Source organism: Ostrinia nubilalis, chromosome 22, assembly GCF_963855985.1.
Source record: "Ostrinia nubilalis chromosome 22, ilOstNubi1.1, whole genome shotgun sequence".
In the NCBI taxonomy this organism is placed as follows: domain Eukaryota; kingdom Metazoa; phylum Arthropoda; class Insecta; order Lepidoptera; family Crambidae; genus Ostrinia; species Ostrinia nubilalis.
Window position 1 is genome coordinate 2,295,136 of NC_087109.1, and position 20,313 is coordinate 2,315,448.

At 37.1% G+C, this 20,313-nt stretch overlaps 1 protein-coding gene across 1 annotated transcript in view; it reads right to left on the minus strand.

Annotated features, from left to right (window-relative positions):
* LOC135082873 (orexin/Hypocretin receptor type 1-like) overlaps positions 1-20,313 on the minus strand; it is a 181,063-nt gene that overhangs the window by 10,591 nt on the left and 150,159 nt on the right. Inside the window, exons 4-7 of the mRNA XM_063977637.1 lie at positions 11,442-11,583; positions 8,202-8,323; positions 6,745-6,898; positions 3,032-3,144 (exon numbers count right to left, since the gene is read on the minus strand). Coding sequence (XP_063833707.1) covers positions 3,032-3,144; positions 6,745-6,898; positions 8,202-8,323; positions 11,442-11,583 — 531 coding nt within the window. The remainder of the gene's footprint in view (positions 1-3,031; positions 3,145-6,744; positions 6,899-8,201; positions 8,324-11,441; positions 11,584-20,313) is intronic.

Sequence of the window (20,313 nt, forward strand, 5' to 3'; positions counted from 1 at the left end):
TAAATTGTACCGGTACATATTAGGCGTACCCTACCTGGTACAAATTAGGCAACCCTAAGTTTTATTTTTATGTGAGCAGGTGCCATAACTTCAAGATGCTAAATATCAAAACTATATTCTCTGAAAAGTACACTAATATGCCTACTTTCCAAAAACATATACAGGGTGACTGGAACTGAACCCGCCATAGCTAATACGCGTATAGAGGAGGTCATTTGTTAATTATTGAACCTTACTTTCTATAACTAAAGTTTTATAGTTTAGGAGATATGTCAATTTTTATACTTTTTTCAGATTTTTCCGAAATTTGACCTAAAAACTGCTTCAATTTTTTTTCTCGCGTGATTTCAACAGTTTTTTTTATGTGATATTAATATCGAATATGTCTTTATTCAAACAAAATAAATTTCTGATCCAAATACCTAATGATTGAATAGCTAGTTACGAGCCGCCAAAGTCTAACAAAAGTACAAACCACTATAAATAATTCTACTTCGAATTCGATTGAAACAAAAACTAATGGTAATAATGGATTGCCAATGATCTTAAAAATATCTCTAGCTTCTCTTCTTTCCAATGATATATCACACGTTGTAATTAGATATTAAAATTTGTCAAAAATTCAAAGTTTATGGAAGAAAATGGAGTAATAATACAAAAATTATCCATACAAAGTTTACTTTGAATTTTTTTAAACTCTTTTCATCATAATTTGATTATTGTTTTTAAATTCATTTTTCAAAAAACACAAAAATAGTTATGAAAAGGAGTATAGCAGAAAATATGAGATGTTTGAAGAAACTTTGTATGGATAATTATCGTATTATTACTCCATTTTCTTCCATAAAAACTTTGAATTTTTAATCAATTTCAATATCTAATTACTACGTGTGATATATCATTGGAAAGAAGAGAAGCTAGAGATATTTTTAAGATCATTGGCAATCCATTATCACCATGAGTTTTTTTTTTAAATCGAATTCGAACTTGATTTTTTATCGTGGTTTGTACTTTTGTTGAACTTTGACGGCTCGTAACTAGTTATTGAATCATTATCTAGATCTGAAATTTATTTTATTTGACTAAAGGTTTATTCGATATTAGTATCAAATAAAAAAATCGGTTAAAATCATGCGAGAAAAAAAATTGAAGCAGTTTTTAGGTCAAATTTCGGAAAAATCTAAAAAAAGTTTAAAAATTGACATATCTCCTAAACTATAAAACTTTAGCCATAGAAAGTAGGGTTCAATAATTAGCAAATGACCTCCTCTATACGCGTATTAGCTATGGCGGGTTCAGTTCCAGTCACCCTGTATAACAGTTGCAGTGTACTTATCGTTGCCACAAGAAATCCTTAGGTAAACAACCATAAAATAAGAACAGGTCGCCGTAATAATTATTTTTATTTACTACACTTCACTCTGTTGTGACATCGAATCCAAAATGGCAGCGATTGCGTCATATTGGCAGCCTTAGATTTTAGTATTGTCAATTTAAAACTAAACATTACGGTTTGGTAGATTTTGAAGTGGTACAATTTACGAACCGGTACAATTTGAGCAACTCCACCCTATGATGGTGCAACCCAGCCTTAATAAAGAGCGTTTCTAATGTTAATTTAATTTAACAAATTGCAACATTGCTAATTTAATTAAATGATAAATTCCTTTGAACGGACATAAAGAGCGGCGATTGCGTCAGTGTTTTATTAATATTGCTCTATTTTAACTGGTTTCTGAACATGTTTATTGGATAAATAAATACAGTATTCATAAATAAATGCAGCTGTTCATTTCCTCCGCCAATTCCAGTAAATTGATTTTAATTATTTTGTTCGATATTTCGTAAAATATTTAAACGAATGTAAATTATTATTTCTTACTTAAATATTATCAAATTAACATTATAATACCAGTTTTAATGTTTATTGTTCACTTTGGAATTGATTCGTTCCTGTGTTTTTTCGGCAAATCAAATAATGGTAGAGCTGTTAAATTATTTTTTCAGTTTATAAACTGGTACTTTACACAACTTTTGAGGATTGATTGATTTGATATTTTAATCAGACGAAATTGATGACCATGACGTATAAGGCAAATAAAAAAAATAGATGAAGAGTTTGGTATGAACTTGATAGAGACAAAAAAAGATAAAAAACACAAAGATGATTCATGAATTGGTGATGGCGTAATTACACAATATTTATGAAAGATTTACAAAAGACACTAACGATATAAAAGGAGTAACTACTCATCAATAGATATAGAAACTGCTAAATAATTGCAAACTTTCTACTAATATTATAGAGTTAGAAAATAGCTACGATAAAACACCTGATTCTGATGAAGAAAAAGATAATAATGGTACTGAATCTCTTGAAGTGGTGAACAAAATTTGTCAGATCAAGTTAATATGATTTTACAAACATTGAAAACGCATGGGAAAGAATTAGAAAGTATTGATGATAAAATACTTAATGGTTTCAAAAATGATGCTAATTACACTAAATATTTTAATTTGGTGAACAAAACTAATAAAATGTCTAATTATGTCGGTGAACAAGATGCTAAATATCCTAAAATGATGAATAAAACTATGTACAAAAAATCACTTAACGATGCTGATGATGCTAAATATTTTCAAGTGATGAACTAAATTGATAAAGTACCTAATTTAAATGAAAATGATACCAAATATCTTGAAGTGATGAACGAAACTGTCGATATAATTGCACTTAAAGATCCTAATGATGCTAAATCCCTTACTAATACAATGGCTAATTTTAATGATGAATAAGATACTAATTCCCATTTTCACCATCAATCCGTAATTTTTGAGTGACCCCTAAGAAAACAAAATTCCTGTTATATGTCACCATAGGGGTCGCTTAAAAATTAGGGATTGATGGTGAAAACGGGCATCAATGCCTTAATGTAATGATTAAAACTAATACAATGGCTAATTATAACGATGAATAAGGTACTAAATGTCTTATAGTGATGGATTTAACTATCGATACAAAAGCACTTACCGCTCATGAAGTTGTAGATGAGCGGGTTGACGGCGGAGTTGGCGTAGCACATCACGTGCGAGATGAGAGCGATGCACGTCATCACGTCGCTTTGTTGTACGTCGTAGGCCACCCTGGATGGATAGAAGGGATAGTTGTAGTTCACAAAGTTCTCTAACAAATAAAGTCGAATATCGATAACAGACGAACAATTTATCTCTGAAAACCTATGGAGTACGATTATTATCGATAGAGTAGCTGATTTTTGATTTTCAACACTAGACCGTGCGCGTAGTGTTGAAAGTCGAAATCAGAGATGCCAGTACTAAATTGAGCTTAATTTCCGTCGTAGTATAATTCTGTCTCATTAAGGTCTGTCGTAGTATGATTTGTCGTAGTATGTTCTGTCGTAGTAAGTTCTTTCGTAGCATGTTATGTCATAGAAAGTTTTTCGTACTACGTTGTGTCGTATTATTTGACTCTGTATCGCACTATATCGTTCTGTCATACCATTTTTCTTCTTTTTGTCATGTCGACAACCAACCTACACAGTGTCAGCCCAAAACTCCGCCACAATAGTGGCATTGTCAGCAGCCTTCATTAACGCCCGTATTCACAAACGATACTTGCTTAAGTGAAGCAACAAATCGAACGCACAGTGTTGAATAGAGCTCTGTGATTAGTTCGTGTGTCACCCTGTGCGTCCACGCGCACAGTGAGATGTCATAATAATATTTGTGAATACGGACGTAAATCTGGGGGCACGGCAGTGCCCCCGCCAAGTCGAGCGCGAAGCAAACACTGCTGTACCATCCTTTACTGGAACCATTTCGCCGCATTTTCAGGCCCCTATTTGCGAACCTCTGGATAAGACCAGAACGCAGAAATTTTCGTCATCTAGTAAGCTATAATCACGTACTTAAAATCCAAAATTTCAAGTCTGTTGGTCATTTAGTTCCGAAGTTAAGCGAAAGCAAAGTTTCGCATTTACGACACTCACTCACTGATAATCATCAAAATAGAACTAGTACTTCCCATAAACTCAGAGAGCTGAAATTTGGTACAGAGTTAGGGTTTAAAATGGCCACATAAAGGGAAAACTATAAAAACTAGGAAAATCGAAGATCTGGAGTAACACCACATTCATAATATAAGTACTACTCCGGCACCGTGGTATTCGCCTGTATCGCTCACCGCTAGATGGCGCTAGCACTAGCAAGCGGTGTCCAGATTTTTTTTCCTTTCTAGAGCCCCCCGTCGATTAAGTTGAATGTTGTGTAATTTGCATTTCGTTGATTTCGTTTATTATATTGTAAGGTTCGCTAAGGTTATGTTATTAAAACAATTCTGATTCGATGTCCATTTTAAAGGTCGTTGATAGGGCATGTAATATCGGAAGGTTTTCGATTCCGATATTGAATTCCGATATTAGATCTCAATATCGGAATTCCGATATTAATATCGGAATTGAGTTCATGTGCTATAAAATTAATATTTGGTTATATTCGTAAGAATTCTGGATTGTTTACAATAAAATAATGATTGTAATCAAAATCTTTAATTTGGTTTGTACCAAATTAAAGATTTTGATTACAGCACTTCATAAAATTGAAGTTTTAAAACCATTTTTACGTTATGGGTATCCATTTCATTTGGTTTTTTATGTGACAAGAGGCAAACGAGCAGACGGATCACCTGATAATGAGCTTATATGGACTATAGCAAATAATTAAAGTGTTTTTGTAAAATCACAGGTATCAAACAAACTTTTACTCCTTCATTATATTACCCTGTTTTATGTTGGCGGAACGAATTTTAGAGTCATTCAAATCACGTGCTACAAAAATTGTAGAGAGTGGTAAAAAACTTGAATATGCTTGTAATTTGTTCCTTTTTGATTATCGATGTACAACTCACAAAACCACGGGCCATCATCATCATCATGTCAACCATAGGACGTCCACTGCTGAACACAGGCTCCGATAATGATTTTCACAATGGCCGGTTGGTGGCGGCCTGCATCCAGCGCCTTCCTGCTACCTTTATGAGGTCGTCGGTCCACCTTGTGGTTATGAGTCCTACGCTGCGCTTTCCGGTACGTGGCCTCCACTTCAGAACCTTGCTGCCTCATCGTCCGTCTGTTTTGCGTACTAAGGCAGAACCGTTAGAAGACCTTATCACAATGCTCGAAGACCTTAATCGAGTTTCCCAACAGGTAGGCCTTCGGATGAATATGGAAAAAACGAAGCTTATGTCGAATGTCCATGTTGCTCCTTACCCAGTTTCGGTTAGGAGCTCGATTCTCGAGATTGTTGACAAGTAAGTATATGTCTATCTCGGACAAACGATCAGCTAGGTAGTTAGATGCAATTTCGAGAAAGAGGTAAATCGTCGAATACGAAGACGAAAGTCTTCAATTAGTGTGTGTTACCAGATGATATACGGCTCGAAAACGTGGCCTTTGAATATAGGACACAACGTGCTATGGAGAGGGATAAGCTTGGTGTTTCTTTACGAGATCTAATCAGAAATGAGGAGCTCCGTAAACTAACTAAGGTCGCTGACATAGCCTGACGGATTAGCAAGCTGAAGTGGCAATGGGCAGGACACATAGTAGTTAGTACGCAGAACTGACGGTCCATAGTCCAGTATAATTAATGTTTGAAAGGGAGTTGAGATGTCGTTCTTTATTGACCAAGTACCTATGGCAAATGCTAAAATTGATTTAGAACAAGTTAAATTAACCATAAATAGTAAAGATATTAAAATATTTGCAGTGGAACAAGAAGTGATGGTGAGAGACATGAGAAAATCATTGGTCTTTGCCAATCATGTACTTTGGGCTTTGTGGCAGGTTGTGGCGAGTTTAAACGCTTTGTTTAAAATCTCAATTAAAACTTTTATCTGATTCCGATATTACGATATTGGGTCGCTCAATATCGGAATTGAAATATCGGATCTCGCAGTCCGAGATTCCGATATTACGAGATTCCGAGATTCCGATATTCATGCCCTAGTCGTTGAGTTTATTTGTGTTTAATATCGTTAAAAATGTCGATAAAACGACGACGTTAAATAATTTTGCCACTTTCTACAAAAAGAAGTGAAATCCCACCAAAAACATTCTGTAAAAAACTAGCAAAGTCTCGATGGAGCTGCTTGTTTATCTCTAAAAAGTAATGAAATCTAGACAAAGTCGTGCCAAGTCTATGGTTCCTTACTGCGATTTCTTTATTATTATAGTTAATGTTGTGTGACTTGGCCGTTGAAGGGTACAAAACCATGTAATCCATGACACCATTGCACCAATCTGTCGCCAGAACCGCTACCCATTGGCGATGGAAAATTGCCACTTGGAAAACGTTGATTCAATAACCAGTCAATTGTAGGCTTAATAAAGCTGCGTATTTCAATAATACTTATTGTATGATTATCTTAATAAAGATTGTTCAACGGCCAAGTCACACAACATTAACTATAATAATAAAGAAATCGCAGTAAGGAACCATAGACTTGGCACGACTTTGTCTAGATTTCATTACTTTTTAGAGATAAACAAGCAGCTCCATCGAGACTTGGCTAGTTTTTTACAGAATGTTTTTGGTGGGATCTATTTTACCATTACCATTATTTTATACCATGTCATACCATTGAATTTTAGTCTTTTATTCAGTCCATCATTTTTTAGTTACGATTTTCAAAATAACCACTATACGATTGAGAAGAATATTCACCTCAGTACAGAGAGCAGATGTACCGGGAAGTAGCATACGGCGAACATCACCACCACAGCCACCAGCATCTTGGCTGCCTTCCTTCTGGACCTGAGCTGGCCTTCCGTTGACGCGTTTGCGTGGATAGATGGCGCTGTACGGCGGTTTGCTAGCCCTAGGAAGAAGAAAAAAGAATGAGACAATCTACCACTAAACAAGATATTTATCTAAATCTGTGTCTTTATCAGTGACCAAAAAACTTTTGAGGTTTCTCAAGTATAATTTTTGCTCGAACTAAAACTTTGTGTTTGGGGAAATATTTTTTGTAGTAAGAAATCTCTTTCATAAGCTGGGTTGCACCATCTTACTTTTACTTTAACAGACGTCAAAATCTTTCAAAATCCACACAAAAAGTACCGGTTATCGTTATAGTTACTATTGCTAAAGTTAATAAATAAATAAATATTTAATCAATTATTCACAAGTAAGCCCCAAAGTAAGCAACTTATAAGTTTGGTGGTGCAACTCAGCCTTATGCTCGTTTTCACCATCAATTCCTAATTTTAAGTGACCCCTATGATAAAGGGTTGATATGATGATAACGGGCATTAGTCTTTTAGACCTTACAAAAGAACGTAATATAAACGAAATTAACGTGTATCGATACTGTTGACAAGAATTTTTTAGCCTTAACATCGATTCAGTACACAACACTATTCTGATTAGGACATTGCAGACTTCATTACACCCGATAGTGTAAAAAAGTTGAAAGCATGATGAAGAACAGGACATTCGTTGAATACGTAATGCAGCAAGTCATTTCAATCCTTGATTCGATTTAGATCCTTGAAAAATTCAAAGCCAGTATGAAGCTCTTGCAATTCTGAAATGCTCAAAATATTTCTTAAAAATGCTGAAAAAGTTAGGATTTTTATTGGCGTCGCGCTCCAACGCATATAATTATGTCTCTCTTGTAGCATTGTCATGCTATTTTAAATTCAATTCAACTGAATCTTGTGATAGAGTGCTTCATACACGCGGCTTCGCCCACGTGCAATTTTGTCTGTCACAGAAAAACTTTATCGTGCGCGTCCCTGTTTCAAAAACTGGAATAAAAATTATCCTATGTCCTTTCTCGGGACTCAAACTATCTCTATACAAAATTTCATCAAAATAGATTCTGTGCGTTAGGTGTGAAAGCGTAACAGAGTCACTTCCGTATTTAAATTAAGTGGGGAATGAGTGGGGATAGTAAGGATAGTACTGATAGTGGGGATAGTAGCGAAGTAGTGAATTAGGGAAGTAGGGATAGTAGAGAAGTAGTGAATTAGGGATAGTAGGGAAGTAGTGAATTAAAGAAGTAGGGATATTAGAGAAGTAGTGAATTAGGGAAGTAGGGATAGTAGGGAAGTAGTGAATTAGGGAAGTAGGGAAGGAAGTAGGAATAGTAGGGTATGGTATTAAGTCTAGCTACTCACAGTTATTTTGTCCAGACTGCGTGCACAACTTGTGGGACTCCGTGTGCCCCGGGATGTTGTCTGACCGCCAGAGTACCCTGACAATCTGGCAGTACGCTATCATCATCAGGAACAGCGGGAATCTGGGGAGAGAATCAATGGTTAGCATGCTTTGTTTGGAATGACTAATGCTTCAACCATACCAACGCGTGCAGATCGCCATCGCCGGCGCGATCATAAGCCAATGACAGGTCGCGCGGACTGTCATGGGTCGCGCGATCTTTCGACGCGTTGGTGTGGTTAAAGCTTAAGTGAATATACGAAAAAGTCTGTGTCTTTCTATCGGTTTTCTATATATCTAACAATTTCATGTAAATTCTAAAAAAAGATCAGAACGAAAATTACCGAAAAATCTGAATATAACTTTAGCAGTTTAGTTTTAATGTTATTTAATTTTTTATGCCTCTTATAAAATATTATTATGTACGAGTATTTAAAATAAATAAACCATTAATATCTTTATTTTTTGTTTTATTTCTTCGGCCAAGAAAAATAAAACTTAAAAGCTTGTCAAGGGATTAAGAATTTTACTTTAATTAAAAAATCTTCATTGGAGCGTATAAGGTTACTCAATTAATTTTGTTGAATAGGTTAAGCTACATTTTATGTTGTGCCTTGCGCCTTTAAATAAATTAACGATAAAGTGTTGTTCAAATTGGTCTGCTCGTAGATTCATTTTATATTCTTACCTCCTTTTCTAAATCTAAATACAGATGTCATATTGAGAAGTCTCAGTATGAAATTCACTACAAACGTTTTCCTGCGTTTTGGCAATGACATATCATATAAATAGACACGTTATGCGCCTACATTATTGTAGGTATTTTAAAATGGCGCAAGTAGTCCTATTTTATAACAGCTATTCATTTTGACATTTTGCACAGAAAAGGAGAATGGGGTAGAGTGAACCTCACAGATATATAGAGAACCTAAATTGTATTTTCGAATGAACTATCAAACTAATATTTAAACAAAAGCCTTTTTTGTCTTTTATAATGAGTTTTCAAATCCGGATTATTTTTATGTGCAAAATTTATGAGGTTGTACCCTGAGATTAAAAGTGGAATATTCTCTAGCTAGCTACAGACAGACAGACAGACATGACGAACCTTCAAGGGTTCCGTTTTTGCAATTTGGCTACGGAACCCTAAAAAGACATTAAAATTCGATTATTTATACAAATTGCAATCTTTTTGGGATCGGGAAGTAGCATTTCTGACTGTAGGCTTTGAAATATAATCCTCGATAGGAAAACATAGTCCGCCCATATTTTTCAGATTAACCACAGTTTTGATTTAGCAGACTGTAAACTTATACAGGTACCTACATCAAATTTGTTTGGGACTAGAAGCGTATTGTAAAAATGTCCAAGGATAAATAACAATAATAAATAATTATTATTATTCGTTTCTGCTATAATTTTGTTCCTCGAGTAAGTCTTTTTCGTTTGATCATAAATCATTATAATCATACAGTAATAATAGCCATAGCATTGATTTTATCGATTTCGGATGAATACGTGTCAACACAGGAATACATAATTATAATAATATTCTTTTCTAGAGAAAAACAATTCCGTGAGTTAAATGCAGAGTTCTTAAGTGATAGATATTCGCCCCAACTTCCCCTGGCAGTGGTCTCTAGATTTTAGCTCACATGTCAAATTCAACCGTCAACCCTTGTGAAATTGAATAAAAATAAAAATTTATTTTTTTACTAATTAAACTGTATTTACGAATGAAATGACACATTTTTCTGGTTCATAATAGTGGCAGTGTAATTTGTACATCAACTAAAAACACACGAAGGCATATTATCAATCAATCAGGAAGGCAATCGGGAAGTGCATTCGTGGCTGTTCGCGGCAACCGATCATGTCCGACTGAATGCAAGAGGTCCAATTGTATCTCTTTTGCATTGCCATTCTTGAGCGGGTATAACGTATCTATACTATAAAAACATTTTAGCGTTTTGGAGTAATTCTAAATTGAGTTGTCAGTTGTAAGACAATAGCATAGTTTGGATCCGGTATTTCGGATGAACTCGAGTGGTTGAAGGACCACTCGTTTAAATTGAGCCCGTATTTATAGATTGAAAATCTAGAAACACTGTACATACTAGTACTAAGAATACGGTTACAAGTACTGTTTCTTCTTCTTCGTCGCTACACTCTTGCCAGAGTGGTCGTGGTCGTCACACCAGTTCCGGTGGCAAGTCTCACAATCCGTCGCCATTCCTCCCGCACTGCAGCCTTTCTTGTGCACTCGTGGAGTGGACCATTGACTGTTTAAATGGCTACAATTTAACGACTATTGTTAGGAGAGTGTGTTAAGTCCGTGTTGTAACTTAATTTAACAGTTCAAAGTTTTAACAAAACACGATGTGCTTGGAAATCGAATTTTGAGATCGTTCTGTAATAGGCAGCTTGTGTAGTGAGGTCAGGTCACTTCTATTGCAAACACCTTTTAGTGTCGGCGCAAATGGGCCACCGACCACAGCCACCGGTGGCCAACGACGGCGACTTAACACACTTTTTAATATATTTTGTACTAGCTTTTGCCCGCGGCTTCACCCGCGTGAAATTTAGTGTCACAGATCGGCATAAATTATAGCCTATAATATGATAATCTGGGTTACAAACAATAATACTTTAAAGTTTCAACAAAATCCGTTCAGTAGTTTTTGCGTGAAAGAGTAACAAACATCCAGAGTCCAGACATCCAGACATCCAAACTATCTCATTTATAATATTAGTAGGATAGGCGCGTCGCACACGTGTATCCGGTGGCGATCAATCGCTACTGTAGTGTCCGCGACTCGCCACTATACAAAAAGTGTGTATACGATGGCGATCACTACGCATACAGGGTTAGCGTCCTGTCATTGGCCTATGCGCATCTTAAGCAGTGTTTTTTGACACAAAATGTAAACCTAACTTAGTTCGAAGTGCTGTCGACTGCAGGAACTTTTTTTACTAACAACTAAAGCATAGATTTTTGCAAAGTAACTAATCAAACCGGAAAACGCAGCGTGGGACGTCCACCCACAAGGTGGACCGACGACCTGATAAAGGTAGCAGGAAGGCGCTGGATGCAGGCCGCTACCAACCGTGTGATGTGGAAGTTATTGGGGGAGGCCTATGTTCAGCAGTGGACGTCCTGTGGCTGAAATGATGATGATGATGAACTAATCAAAACTTACGTGTAAAGGAAGATCGCCTTTATGATATGCCACTTGAGGTCACTGTCGTCTGACCAGGTGGATGCGCACTGCATAAAGTACTGCGCGTTGAAACGAAGTTGCATCTTCCGTTGTACTTGAAGCATCACGAACTCTGGTATGTCTGTGAACAAAGAGAATCATGTAGAGTTTTGTTTATGGCAATAATAATGGTTGACTGGTGGAGTTAGATAGATATACAGTTTTAAACTACACTATGTATAGTGGCAACAAAACAAAAGTAACAAAACAGCAGGAGACAAAGATACTACACTTGTGCACCCACCCTAGTTTTTACACGTATAGGTACGTCCCTTCGTGGTAACGGGACTATTCTCACCTCTCGTTCCCATCGCTGCAACTCCTGTATAGCTAAGACAGCTGCAACTTGACCGCCAATAAAACCCAACCAGAGTAGGTCAAGTTTGTCCCGGGGGAAAGTTACACTGTCATTGGACCCGCAAAGAAATTAATCAGAAGAACATAGGAGTTCAAAGTTAAGGTTCGACTTCCCTCCATTGCAAAGGGGATGACAGGTGACAAAGGTTCGTTCCTTCGTGGTAAGCAATATAATTATGCTTGTGTTACGAGTGGATTCACCATAATAGGGTTCGAATACACGATCCTCGAATCTTGATTCGTCCAATCCGACATCGACACCATTGGGCTATTATTGCTTCTAATGTTATTAGATAAAATATTATTTCGTCGGCCGTTTGGTGTAGTGGTTCAGAACGGACTACTATGCCGAGAGGTCCCGGGTTCGATTCCCGGCCGGGCAGAAATTGAAATGATGAATTTTAATTTCTGTGACGGGTCTGGGTGTTACTATGTATAATATGTATGTATTTACAAAAAAAAGTATTTAAGTATGTTTATATCCGTTGTCTAGTGCCCATAGTACAAGCTTTGCTTAGTTTGGGACTAGAAGCGTAGTATAAAATGTCCAAGGTTAGGTATTTAGGTATTTATAATACCCGCTGATGACATAGCCCACAGAATAGCTAAAATCAAGTGGCAGTGGGCGGGGCACATAGTTCGTAGAGCTGATGGTCGCTGGGGCAGAAAAGATCTCAAATGGCAACCACGAGCCGGAAGACGTAGTGTGGGCAGGCCTCCCACTAGGTGGACCAACGATCTGGTGAAGGTCGCGGGAGGTGCCTGGATGCAGGTGGCGCAGGACCGGTCTTTGTGGAAAGCCTTTGGACGTCTGTCGGCTGAAACGACGACCCACATGACATAACCGACATGAACAAAACATCAAACGCTAGTTTAAAAAACAGAGCAAAATTATTTATTTTCCTTAGTAAACACGACGGGCGCGTCCTGAAAAATGCTGTCCTTTATTATTTTATTTCTTCCGCCTTCCTTTATTCCGAGATTATGGAAATTAATTGGCATGGTTGTCTGGAATATTTATTAGTATTTATCATGCGACAGGCATTACGAGTCTTGTTAGGCCAAATACTTCAGTGGAGAAGATAAATACCTAAATATCTTTCACAAGGTCTTTTGGTAAGTAAGTTCTGTGAGCACGTAGAATTTTGTCCAATGACCCCAAGCTACCCATCCTTATCGCTCGCGTGTTTATTCACTGCACTCACTGCGGGCGCCCGTCGCACAGTCGCGACAGCAATATAATTACGCGCGAGCGATAAGGATGGGTAGCTTGGGGTCATTGGACAAAATTTTAAGTGCTCACAGACCGGGCTTTAGTTTACTTACGTCCGTATTCACAAACATTACTATGAGGTCTCACAGTGCGCGTGGACGCACAGGATGACACACGAACCAATCACAGAGCTCTATTCAACGCTGTGCGTTCGATTTGCTGCTTTACTTATGCAAGTATCGTTTGTGAATACGGGCGTTAAACTTTTGACTGGTAGACATTAAATCACACATTATAAGTTGTAATTCTAAAAGAATACGTCATTTTGTGTTGCTGTAGGTACAACAAGAAAAAAGTAAGCAACAATATAATTCAGCTGAAATATATTTAATTTCAATTTGTTTATCAGTTCACAAGATTTATACAAAGCTTATTCTTACAAAGAATACCAAAAAGATATCGAATAGGTCGGATTTTCGCCCGGATGTCTAGAATTATTTATACCTCTACGCTACGGGACGTTGATCGTGAGTTATGCCTTACGTTCATAATGATATGGTAATGCACATGCCAGGGAGGCACGTGATAGAATTAGAGAGACCGTGTCTCAAGATCGATCGTACAGAGTAACTACCTATCGAAGGATGTGGGTGTAAAGTGTAGGTAAGTTAAAAAAAATTATACAGATAAAAGACGGTATTTATTTGATCACCAACAAGGTTACATTGTAGCGTTCACAAGAATAACTTACAAAAACGACAAAAAGGTAAAGAGATGCCAACTAATGCGCTGAGTTCGAAACTCAATGTAGCATTAGAGATTCACACACACAAAGTAATCAAATTAGGTGCTCATCATCCACTACGGTATCAGAACTAAACGTTCGAATAATCTTTAGTACTACGTAAGCAATGTAAACTGTTTACATTATGACGTCGCTCTCATCATTGCTGTCACGAGCAATGTGTTCAGTTTTTGGTCATAATGCTGCGACACCGGCCCCGCCCCCTTGTCGCATCTCCCTTTAGTTTCTGTGATCTATGGACGGTATCTACCTCTTTTTCTGTTGTATAACGGCACTCAAATCTCTTTAGACACAAGACAAGACGGTGTTTTGTGGCTGTTAACTTATAGATGACAGCTGTCAAATATGGACGTCCAAATGGACCGTGTCGCACTCAAAAATTAAGGAACGGAAACAATATGAACTTAAGTGGCTACAATAATTGTGGAAACACTACTTGTTTAGGTATGTAGTGTTTGTAACAAGGTCACTCAGGAGCTATATTTTCTATTTATGTGAACTCTAACTTAAGAGCCATTTCACAAAAATATTCCGCGCGAATTTAGGTAAAAGCTGTCAACGCAACGTCAAAAGAGTAAAAGGAACGCTGAAATGGACAAAAAAATCTTGAGCCGTGACTATATTAAGACTTGATTTAAGTTATTAATTTTAAGGTAGAATGAGGTATTCAAACTTGATCAATTAATTTAAATTTTTAATAGAGTTTAATAAGTCTTTTATATTTCGACTCATAATGAAACACGAATAGGTATAATATGTAAAATATATATTAAGTACAAAATAAAGACAGTCACATAGTGAAAAAAAAATCTGCCCCCTTACAAGTCAAGGCGAATCACACAAGCCCAAACTCCATAGGGTTCTATTGTTTTGTTACAGAGGTGGCTATTGCATCTCCTCCAGATCCATTATCAGACAGAGCTAAGAAATAAATAAATAAATATTATTATAAGTAAACAAATAACTAAAATAATTCATCTTACTATCTTACTTCTTACTAGTCTTACTAATATTATAAATACGAAAGTTTGTGTGGATGTCTGGATGTTTGTTACACTTTCACGCAAAAACTACTGAACAGATTTTGATGAAACTTTAAAGTATTATTGTTTGTAACCCAGATTATCATAAGGGCTATAATTTATGCCGATCTGTGACACTAAATTTCTCTCTGTCTGTGTTCAATAATCACTCGGGTCGGAAGTTCCTATCGCAAGACCTTTGGTTCACTCAGTTCCGATACGACTCTAGTGCTGTGTGTAATTATTTTCGTGAATACACTGAGTTTATTAATTTCTACGAGTGGATTTCATTTTGCCTGAGACCTACGCCATGAACCCTGAACCAGAAGACCCTGTCGCCAGCGACAGCGACGCTCATCCATCCCTGGCGTCGACCAGAATAACAATGTATAGGCTATGATTTATGACGATCTGTGACAAACTAAATTTCAAGCGGGTGAAACCGCGGGCAATACTACATATTTCATACTAGCTTTTTGCCCGCGACTTCTTCTGCGATGAAGTGGAAAATGGTTCTAATAGAATTAAAATATTCTAAGAAAATTAATTTTGTTAAAATAAATGATTATATTTTTTGATATAAAATCTACAAATTATTATGTTTAAATATTTGAATACTTACAAAATTATGAGATCTTTCTAAAACAAAATTAAAACACTACACCTGCCGCAGATTTCTTTGTAAACAATGTTTTTTTGTTTTTCCTTCAGGTGCTAAAATCACCAGGCTATTGTGTGCGCATACTCTGGAGTATTCCACATACAACTGGTCGTCGATGAAGCATAGATTTCCATTAAGTCTACTCCCGCTACCATATGGAACTCCGCTAAAACTCGTGAGGGCGCCAACACTTGCTTTTTATCGAAAATTAGTATGAGCAGCTGCGCACGCGGTTGCCCGTTGCAGGCTCTATGCAACCACACTATTTTAAACCGTGGTCCCTAAGCATGAGATGGGAAACTGCACTCTCTTGAATTCTCTTGAATTTGATGGTGTTAGGGGAATCCTAGGAATGAATACAGACTTTTTAATGGAATATCCTCATCAATATTGCGAAATTGCGAGTTGCAATGCAATGTTACGTTTTCACTTGTTATTTTATTGTAATCTGACCTTGATTTTTCAAACACGTGTCAAAATAAAAAAAATAATTTAAATCAAAAGTACTAAGGAAAATTTCATTGATATCAACTTAGAAACAAGCACAGATCACAGAAACTAAATGGAAATGTGACAAGGGACAAATTGGAACATATTGCTTGTGAAAACAATGATGACAGTAGCGACGTCATTATGTAAACAGTTTATATTGCTTGCATAGTACTAAAGATTATTCGAACGTTGAATACTGATACCGCAGTGGATAATGAGCACATAATTTGATTTCTTTGTGTGTGTGAATTTCTAATACGACACTGAGTTTCGAACTCAGCGCATTACTTAGCATCTCTCTATATTTCTATGGAACCAAGTTATCTCCAAAATAACATTCCACACCTTTTTAACATAGTCAGGTAATAATTTTAATAAAATACGAAGCACGTCATCTATCAATAGGATATATGTATATTTTAGAAATTAACAAATTATGCATAAAATATAAACACTAGAAGTTTAGTTAAATCGTAGAATTTCTGAAAAACAAGTATTAAAATCGTACTGAAAAAAAAGTATTAACATGTTATCTAATTTATTTATTAAACGTCGAATTTTATCAAAGATTTTGTACTAAAGTTTTTGAAAATATTTTATAGCCTACATAGAAAAAAATTAGGATTCTAAATCGTGAGAGAATTTTTTTTCAGAGCCTATTGCCTCCAAACAAACAAACAAACAATTAAATCTGTTCGAGCACCTTCGGCTGCCCTCGGCTGCTCTCGGCCCAGAGGCGCGGGCGCGCAGCACCCGCGGCGATCGGCCGCTCACTTCACCTCACGCCACCGGAGACACCGCGCGCGCTCCCTTGTTTATAATTGCCAACCAAACTGTCATTAACGTAGTTTCTTTCAATAAACCTGTAATACAGTCCACTACGTTCTCATTTCATCAATTCCCGGTCGAGGCCCCTACATTTTGGTCCTTTACTCGCCGCGAAAAGATCCAGCAACTACAGACTACGTGGGACGGTTCGTGGACTTTGGCCCCTACGTGGACAGCGCCGTGTCATCGCCTACTGGAACTGCAGGTGGAAGTCGCAGCTCATCGTCGAGGTCTTCTACAAGAAGAAAAGCACAGAACGCACACATCAAGACTCTTCAAGATTCCAGAAGTCCAGATTTGACCGTTGTAATTTCGACCTGGAGGTCGAAAAGCGCCGTGTCATCGCTTCATCGTGGGAATCAGGTCGCCTTGTGGATAAGGATAATGATATTTGTGAGTTCGTTCCAATTTTTCCGTCTATATCCTTTTCAAAACCAAATTTCGTACGTTAAATTTCAAAATTTAACGGTTGTTTTCATCTAGCTTTTCTGTCTTTCTTCATTGCCTCTAAATAACTGAGTTAAATCAAGCTTCAATCATTTGTTTACATCTATCTGCACGCTTTAATTTCTTCCCTTTTCTTTCTGCTTTCGCGCAGCTATCGATATACATACTTTATATAACGGTCGCATCAGCTGTGCGCTCGACCCATTATTTACATTGCATTCAAGGTCACGCGTCTATTCATTCATTCCTTATCTATTATTGCTATTTTTAGCGTGCAGATTCTACACATTTTAGTTTGCAATTTTTAACCGTTGAATTTAAATTTTACAATCACAATGGCCACTGATAGCTTACCCATCCTAATTAAAAAACGCAGTGCTATGAAAGCAAAGCTTACTCATTTCTATAATCACTTAAACAGTTTAGGAAGCACTAAAAAACTGTCCGATATGCAGCGTATAGATTTAGAGGGCCGATTTAGTAAATTTGATGCCTTATACGCTGACTTTGACGCATTACAGCTCGACATCGAGGTGCAGTCGGATGCTCCGGACTCCGAGTACGAAGAACGCGCCCAGTTTGAGGAGCGGTACCACGCGCTGGCTGCGCAGGCACGCAGCTTGCTGGCCAGCGCGGGCTCCGGGGACAGCGAGTCAGTGACGAGTTCGGCGAGCAAATCAGGTGCATCGTTACACAATAATTTTATTCGCTTACCTAAAATTGATTTGCCTAATTTCAATGGTAGTTATCAGTGCTGGCTTGAGTATAGAGATACGTTTTTGTCACTAATTCACAATAGCAGTAGTATTGACAACATTAGTAAATTCCACTATCTACGTGCATCCCTGCAGGGGAATGCACTCGAAATTATAAAGAACATCGATTTTAATAGTGATAATTATAAAATGGCGTGGAATTTACTGTGTGAGCGCTATAACAACAGTAGGCTTTTAGTGAATAATCACGTGCAGGCATTGTTCAATGTTGGCAACGTCTCGAAAGAGTCGAGTGCTTCTTTGCGTCATCTCATTGATACAATTAATAAAAACATCAGAGCGCTAAAAACATTGAACGAGCCCACGGAGTATTGGGACACGCTTATTGTTTACATGATGTCGAACAAATTAGATATTGTAACTAGTCGAAATTGGGAGGAATATCGTAGCACCTTACCTAAATCCCCATCTTTGTCTCAATTTTGTAACTTCATTAGTAATAAAGCCGATTTACTGGAGACTATTGAAGAAAAACTTAATCAAACTAACTTAGAATCAAAACCTAAATGCTTTATAGTTGCAACTAATAATTATAACAGCGACAATCTAAATCAAAATTCACAAATTAATTCACAAAATCAAATAGAAAAAATAAAATGTCCTTTATGTGCTAAAAATCATCTTTTATATACATGTGAAAATTTTCGTAACTTGCCTATTGATACACGAATTACTAAAGTAAAAGAATTCAATCTTTGTTTTAATTGTTTACGTCCGGGTCACTTAACTAATCGATGTAGATTGTCGCATTGCAAATACTGTAAAGGCAAACATAATACGCTTTTGCATGTTGACAAGCCTAAACCTACTTCTTACCAAGACCCCATGACTAGTAGTGTTGCCTTACCAACTAGCATTTCTGGAGGTGCCTCTTTACCTACTTGCACGCCAGATAATGTAGTCTTAGCTAGTGACACTTCTACTGTACATCATACTACATCTTCGCATATTTTGCTTTCCACAGCGTTGGTGAAAGTGGTCAGCGAGGGCAAGAAGGTCGACGCAAGAATACTGCTGGATAACGGTAGCACAGCCAACTTTATTACGAGTTCATTTTGTGACAGACTGCGATTGCCTAGACGTAGTGCGAGCTCCACGGTGACAGGTATAAATAGTCAGAGTTCCACTAGCACACAGTCCTGTAACTTAGTCATCGAGTCAAATAACGGCGACTACAAAGCAGAGATCGACTGTTTCATACTGCCTCAGATCACAAAACCATTGCCGTTATCAGTAATTGATACAACTAAAATCCAAATTCCATCAAATATACATCTAGCTGACCCTTCCTTTCATATTCCGTCAGCCATCGACATCTTAGTTGGCGCTGAAATATTTTGGAGCGTCATAGGTCACGCTTCTATTGACCTAGGCAAAAATCAGCCCAAGTTTTATGACACAAAGCTAGGGTGGATCGTGTCAGGCCCTGTTGTGGCTCTTCAATCACGTCCATCGTCCTCAAAGCCTTCACATTTTTGTAATTTTTCCACAATTGAATCTAATTTTCACCTTTGTTTGTTGTCGCAATCTAAATCATATTCTAATTTTTCATCGCAGGAGGAACGAGCTTTGAAACATAGAAAAGCACCTCCAAGCACACGGTGGACCTACACACCGTCTATGAGCAATCCAGCTGATCATTTTTCTCGCGGGCTGCAGGCTGACCTTATCAGCGAGTGTTCTATGTGCTCACGGCCTAACACTCGTATTCAAAAATGCCCGAGAATAACGTGAAACATTGCATAATATTCCCATTTCCATAGTATTCACAATTTGTAACATTTAATTTCAACATATCAAAATAATTACAATTAATTTATTTATAGCAAGATTTAGATACACTTAAAATATTTATTATACATTCAACTTAAATACTAACTTATTTACAACTTACAATTATTTTTGAGTTGGCTAGTCTCTCAGGCAATGTAAATGATGACGTTGTCATCCGTGTAGGCGGAAGGCTCGGTCTCCCTCCGCACGACTTTGTATCAGTGCATTATTATTACTTCTTAATTTAGTTTTACAACGCCTATAATATAATTAGTAAAATCGATTATCTTTTACTTCATGCTAGGCCAGTATTCATACCTATCGAAAGGTAAATATGTAAGCTTATAAAGTTTTAATTGTGTACCTTTGTCTGTTTTGCAGTTAAAACCGTGCACGCCGAGTTCGTTGCACTGCTGTTTCTAAACCGAGTCGTGGCTC